This window comes from Anastrepha obliqua, chromosome 2, assembly GCF_027943255.1.
Source record: "Anastrepha obliqua isolate idAnaObli1 chromosome 2, idAnaObli1_1.0, whole genome shotgun sequence".
Taxonomy (NCBI): Eukaryota; Metazoa; Arthropoda; class Insecta; order Diptera; family Tephritidae; genus Anastrepha; species Anastrepha obliqua.
In genome coordinates this window covers 13807177-13814426 of record NC_072893.1, presented here as the reverse complement: position 1 = coordinate 13814426, position 7250 = coordinate 13807177, and the positions used below count along the sequence as shown (strand labels likewise).

The following is a 7250-nucleotide window of genomic DNA, read 5'->3' as shown; positions in this document are numbered from 1 at the left end:
TTGTGCATGGCAGAAATATACCCCAAGGCTTGCCACTGCTTTCCGATGGGTGACTAAAACTAAAAAAAATATTTCCATATTTTGATGGTTCATTCCCACACCGGACTACGAATTGGGGCCCTATCGAATGGTAGTCCCACACCAACCCATGTACGACAAAGTAAATGTAAGAATTTGCTTAAGTTTTGCCCGATACTGTACATATTTGCGGCGACAATGCGTGGTTGTGTTTTGCTAGAATAATTTGATTAAATTATGCAAAACTTCATTCTTTAAACGAAATCGTATAAAAGGAACAAAACCATAAAAATACGAGTACATATTTCTATGCTTTTATGAATACAATTAATGATCTACTACGACCAATTTTTATTCTTTATTTCATAAATAATTGCAGACTACTAAAATATTCTACAAATGCTTAAAAAACAGCTCCAGCAACTATTTTTAGTTTTCATGTTCGTAATAGGGCTCGAAGCAACTTCTACTCTTATACCGCGTGCAGGCTGTGCAATGCGGCTGCTTTGGCCACACCAAAATTAAAAAAAAATATTATATAACAACAGTTAAAAGTACAGGTAGCATGTTACGGTATTATTCGGCTTAAATTGTTCGACCCCTATCAGCGTGGTAAATGATCACCTCTGGGCTGGAAACCTTTCTCATTGGCTACATAATCCAATCTGTAAATTTTGTTGTCTGGTGCTGTCCAAACTGCAAAGCCATCTACTGTAAGCGCTTTTTTTCCATCGTCAAAGTCCTTTAGTTCTGCACTCTCCTTACGTCGGATGCCGTCACTGGTTTCAAAACTAAAATCGAAAAACAAAGGAAAATAAATTAAAATTTTATACGATTTTATGCGATGAGGAATACAATTTTTTATAAATAATTAAACAGTTGGACAGAACCCACTGTAGCGGCTAGAAAGGCTGATATTTAATACAACTACAATTAAAAATTTTACACAGGTAGTTAATTTTTTTAATGGACTTCGTATATTCCTTGCATCTCGTTCCGTGAGTTCCAACGTCGGGGTCTACCCTAATCTTTTGCATTTGAAGAGCTGGGTTGCTTCGTGACAGATTGCCTGCTGCTCTAGCCCAGTACCCTTGCAGAGTACTTAATTTCCTACGTCTAGCAAAAGAAACTGGAGCATCGCTGTCCTAGAGAGGAAGCTGCTGGATAATACCCTGCGTTGGTACGTAAGCGGTGAAAAGATGCCGAAAGGCATATGCGATGTAATATTTAGCCCCGAGACAAAGCTTTTAGCGCCGACAGGCAGCTTTCCTAGTATATATATTTCTACCAGAATTGTTTCCCACTAGTTTGTGTGGAATCTTATCGGATGCCATTCAAGCCGACGCTGGCGTAAGATACTAACTGCATCAATCGACAATGCGGGAAAAAGAGGAATGCTATGGCAACAGATTTCAAAGGAGCATCTCGATGACCTAGATTTTGCTGATGACATCGTTCTACAGGGTAGGCCATTTAAAGCGGGCCCATCGGGCAACCCTATAACTTTTGACAGGAACGTCAGATCGACTAATGACATAGCGCGTTGGAAGCGTCAGTCCAAGACAATTTTTACCATGGAGCAGTACACTCCAAAAGAACGCGCTGAAATAATTCAGCTTTACATCCAAAATAACTTCTCAATTGTGAAAACTCAACGTGCGTTTAAAAAAAAAAATAAAGTTAAAAGTGCGCCATCCAAAAGCACTTTACAGCGTTTATACGCAAAATTTATTAACCACGGTAGTCTCAGCAATACCAGCCACGCATCCAGACAACGTACACGACGTTCTGCTGAAAATATCGAGGCTGTACGAGCCAGTGTTGAGGAGGCTCCGCGAACATCGAGTTATCGTCGTTCTCAGGAATTAGGCATCGCCAGGACAACACTCAGGCGCATGGAAGGCTACTGGTTCCAACAGGACGGGGCTACATGCCACACTTCACGCGCTACAATCGATTTTTTGAAGCCATTGTTCCCTGGAAGGTTGATTTCGAAAAATGGTGATTTTCCGTGGCCACCGAGATCACCAGATTTGACGCCACCGGACTTTTATTTGTGGGGTTATCTGAAATCCAAGGTATACATCAACAAGCCAAGGACTCTAACTCAACTTAAAAACAATATCCGACGCGAAATCGCCGCCATACCGGCCGAAATATTGGCCAAAACGATGGAAAACGCCGAAAAAAGGACACATTTGGCCATCAAGGCCAGAGGCAAACATTTGAAGGATATCATTTTCAAAAACTAGCTGGAACAAATCTCCTTGAATCAAAATAAATGATTTTTCATATCAACACAAAAAAAATGTTTTTTTCAATGTTTTTTTTCAGAAACAAATGGGCCCGCTTTAAATGGCCTACCCTGTATTTTCTCAACGCAAATCGGATATGTAAAGCAAGTTGAATGATCTCGTAAAACACCCTAGTGCCGCTGGACTTAAAATCAATGCAAAGAAAACCAAACATTTGGCAGTACACACGAGCGATGCATTCTACAATATCGCAGAGGAAAATATTGAAAATGCAAATCTTCGTCCAGTGTGGCAGTCCAAGCAAATGCATATTACAACAAAAATGCGGATTTTCCAATGTTAAATCAGTTCTGCTCTACGCCTGTGAAAAATAGTGTCTGTCTGTGGAAATTGTACAGAAGCTTCGAGTGTTCGTGAACCGCTGCTTAAGACGCATTCTACGTATCTGGTGGCCAGACAACTGGATATCTAACAGCGAATTGCATCGACGATGCCACCAAAAACCAATTGCAAATGAAATAAGAGAACGTAAATGGAGATGGCTTGGTCATACCCTAGGGAAAGGTGGCACTGAAACCAGCAGACAAGCGCTGGACTGTAACCCCAGGGGCAGCGCAGAAGAGCCGTGGACAAAGCCGTGGACAAAACAATGACCTGGCAGCAAGCGAAAAATATATTTGGGAATCGCACAAAATGGAAAAAGTTTACTTTGGTCCTATACTCCACAACGGAGACGAAGGAATAATGATGATGAGCTTGTGTGTCGGGACAAATATACAAGGAAAATTCTGCAAAGTATGCCAAATCGCTATCCTAAATGAAACGCAAGCTGGAATTTAGGTTTCATCACTCTTTGAGGTAGAATTCTCAGTAGCCCTTGAGTGCATAAAGAGCCAAAACTGTCTAGAAGCACGAAATAACATTCAGCTCTTATTTGTTGCAGGTCTTAAGATTATAATAGAAGGACAGCTGATTTTTGCGACATTCTTTCTAAGTATTTCTTATTGAAATCCAATTTAAACTCGTATTTTGAATCGGAATTAAGTATAGGTCTATTGACATATCATCAATATCAATATTTTTAAGTGAACTTTTGGAATGAAAGTGTCGAACCAGTCGAATAAAATTTTCCGAAAAAAAAGTTGTTTTTTACTTCGTGCCCTGTTTGATGGCTATAAAGGTCAAATATAACCATGTTTTTACAAATTGCAGTCTCTACAAATAAACTATCTTCGCATTGATTTTTAACCATATTTATACAGTTTTCGCATGGCATCGAACTCATTTTTGTAAGATTTTGCTATCATCGACTCTAAGAAACTTTGGCAGCTACCAAAGAAACAGGGAAACGGAGGAAACGAAGAGCGAAAGAATCGGTGAGTGTTTGCTGGGAAGCATCCGCTATGAAAGGAAATGGCAACTGTTTTCAAACGGAAATTTTTGACATCCTGAAAGTAGCCGAATGGACAATAGAGAGATGATGGAGCGGAAAACAGATTGAGGTTTCCAATAACACTCAGGCTGCTCTGCGGGCCCAGAGAATGAGAAGCAAACTTCAAAGATTGTTCAAGAATGTAAGAAGAAGCTCAGTTCTGTCGCAGGATAGAAAAGGCTTGTACTTATATGGGTTCCAGGACACCGCGGTGTTCAAGGAAGCGAAATTGCCGATGAATTAGCCAACCGTGGATCAGCGGTTCCCCCACAAGGGCCAGAGCCAATAATCGGAATCAGTTTCGCAGGAATCATGAATTGGATCAGCGATTATGTAGATATGCAATTTACATAAAGAACGATGGTCCGGTCTAGAAAGCTGCAGAACTGCAAAGTGTTTTGTGAAAAGTCCGAACAGAAAACTTTCAAACTTTTTACTAAAACTTGGAAGAAAAGACGTTCGGTTGATGATTGGTGTTGTTACAAGACATAAGCCATGGGGTCAGCATATGACCACCATTGGAATCATAGAGGACCCAATGTGCCTGTCTTGCTTGGAGGAGGCGGATAGCACTGAGCACTTTCTCTGTGAGTGATCTGACTTTGCTAGAGCAAGGCTACGAGTTTTGGGTTCCGATGTCGTGAGAATGAGTAGAATTCATTCTCTAAAACTGGAGGATATTTACAGATTTGCCAAAGAATCTGGAAAATTCTCACACATTTAACTATCTCTATCTTTGTCTCTGTCTCTATACTTTCTTATCTCTTTCTATGATACTTTTCTCCTTTCCTCCTTGACTATCTACCCTCTTTCAAAGGAAATATGTTGCTATATTTTGCTTCCTCTTGCCCACAGTGAACAACGCACTCGAAACTAACCGAATCGAAGTCACACAAAAAACCAGATGGTCACGGCGATCTTAAAGAATCGTGTAGACGCACAATCTATGGAAATTGTAAGAATTCATTATTGAAGCTGTAATTATTTTGAGTAGATGATCCGAAATGTTAGTATTTGGAATCACGGTGACATGAACTGGCTACCATGTGGCTGGACGGCGGTGATGATTTTTTAAAGGAAATCTGTTTGTTTATCAGTAGCCCAAGAATAATTCCTTATTGAAAAATGCAGCTGAGCCGGTACAGACGGTTATCGAAAATGGCGCCTAAAGCAGACAACCTGTGGCATGTTGTGCAATTGCGGTCTCCTCTTCCTTCTTTGCTACAATAAACCAAGAAAGCTGTAGAAATAAATAAAGGGTTTTCAAATAAGAGCTGTTATTGGAGGTATTTTCCCGTAAAAGATCAATGGTTTCGTTGTTTGTGTGGCACGTAGCGCCGTCTTGATGAAAATAAACGTTGTCCAGATCAATACCCTCCAATTTCGGCCATAAAAAATTGTTAATCATCTCTCGATAGCGCAATCCATCCCCGTATTTGTTGCTCCAGCTTAATTTTCGAAAAAGTAAGGTAAGTAAGTGACTCCGCCGGACCATAAACCGCACCAAACAGTCACACGTTGAGGATAGAGAGGCTTTTCAACAATAACTCTTGGATTTTCTGAGCCCCAGATCCGACAATTTTGTTTGTTGACGAAGCCACCGAGGTGTAAATAGGCCTCATCACTCAAGATGATTTTTCGATGGAATTCCGGATAATTCTCATGCATTTCAACGACCCCATCAGCAAAGGCACGACGTTGTTGATGATCGGTTGGCTTGAATTGTTGTATTAGCTGGACTTTATAAGCCTTAATACCCAAATCTTTATGCAAAATACGGTGTAATGACGTTTGTGAAATGCCTAATTCCAAAGAACGACGAGGAATGGACGAGGGACCTGGGTTTTCTTTAACACCATCGGCCACAACAGCAATATTTTCGGCTGTTCTTGAGCGACGTGCACGGGTTTTATTCTTCACATCACTAACTTGTCCCAACAGCTCGAATTTTTTCACCAGTTTCTGCATTGCGGTCCGACAAGGTGCTTCACGATGAGCCAAAAATGTTCGAGTTTTACGAACCCAAAAATGTTTGAGTTTTACGAACCGTCTCTAGAAAATTTTCACCATTTTTATAGTGAATTTTAATAATTTCAATGCGTTGTTTAAGCGTGTATCGTTCTTTTTTTTTAATGGCGTAGTTTCTACTTGTCAAATATCAAAACATGACAGCTTCAAAAGTGACATCTACCAAAATAGCGGGCTATTCAAAATAACACCTGTTATTGGAAAACCCTTTACTTTTTTTTATTTCAAATTAGAGGCAGTGTGTGGCACATCCTTTATAAGACTATTTTTAACAATTTTCTAATTAACTTAGATAAGTGAATTTTAGTTCTTATCACACCGGTTACCACATTTTTCTCTAACACCGTGAAGTATCTCACTTTTGTTTTTGCTCTCTTACAAACTCACCTAAAGTCATAGCCATCCACTCCGATGTTATCGAAATCATAACACAAAATCTGTGCGTTTGCAGAATCATCAAGCGGCGCTGAGAATGCCATGGCAATTAAACCGCACAGTGCCAGGATACTTAATGTGAATTTCATTTTTACCAACAATAATTTTGTTATATTTTTTCACGCTTTTGCTTTTGGTGATTATTTCAAGTATCTGATACGCAACGCTTGTTATTACCACTCTTATGTTCGCTCACTAATGCATTGCGATTTCTCATTGCTGTCGCTATTTATACGTGAGCATACATTGGCATTTCAGGAAACTCAATCAAGCATCATCGAAGCCAAGTAGCCTGCAATATAAAGCTGAGAAGCTGCAAGACCGAAAAAATCACAACAACACTAAATGGAATTTGAGTAATTCCAGCACAACAACGGCGAGTTTGAGAGTGAGAATTTAGCATAAAATTAGCAAATATTAAGAGATAATAAATGCTTTCAGAACCGCTAAATATATAAGGCACTAAGAAGGTAAACATGAAGAGCAAGCATTCAAGTGGTCTTAGTCGCAAGTATAGAACAAAACGATTTGCTTTATTCAGCAACTTTGCATCTCGACTTATGCAGCAAATTAAAGTTATGCATTTTGCCAAAATTGCTTCATTCATTTCGTGTATTTGCATATTTCCCTAATTTATTTTGGCATGCGTTGCTACTTTATGATCTGATTCGGACCATTATTTAGGTATTAAATTTAGCATCTCCATATTAGGCTATTTTTTATGTTTTATTTTGCTTTACCGTTGAATGGTGAGCTTTTACGATTGCTTGCTGTCATCATGCACACTTCACATACCAGTTGCATCTTATTTTATCTTATTTTATGTATTTTCTTAAATAAGGTCAACGCCATCTGGCGAAGGTGAGCAGAAAATCTATAAAAAATCATTCCATTTGATAACCAGTTTAAGATCATACAGATTACATAAAAACTTACCACCTACTCTACACGCATAGACAATTAATCAAAATCATATACGATAACTGTATATATTATAGAAGGTGGCGCAAAATTATTCACCCTATCGGAGGATTTATAATTTTTGAAAATGACGTTGTACTTCAATCACATTTGACATTTGT

At 39.2% G+C, this 7250-nt stretch overlaps 1 protein-coding gene across 1 annotated transcript; it reads right to left on the bottom strand.

The window, feature by feature from the left end:
* Positions 1-603: 603 nt before the first annotated feature.
* LOC129237242 (flexible cuticle protein 12-like) lies at positions 604-6257 on the bottom strand. The gene is made up of 2 exons (XM_054871835.1): positions 6121-6257; positions 604-809 (listed from the first exon to the last, which is right to left on the bottom strand). The coding sequence occupies exons 1-2, from the start codon at positions 6255-6257 to the stop codon at positions 623-625; spliced, it is 324 nt and encodes a 107-aa protein (XP_054727810.1). The 3' UTR covers positions 604-622.
* Between the last annotated feature and the right edge of the window lie 993 nt (positions 6258-7250).

Coding starts and splice junctions, on each gene's coding strand:
- LOC129237242 (XM_054871835.1), bottom strand. CDS start 6,257: ATGAAATTCACATTAAGTATCCTGGCACTGTGCGGTTTAATTGCCATG. Junction 810..6,120: donor GTGGATGGCTATGACTTTAG/GTGAGTTTGTAA, acceptor TTTCGATTTTAG/TTTTGAAACCAGTGACGGCA.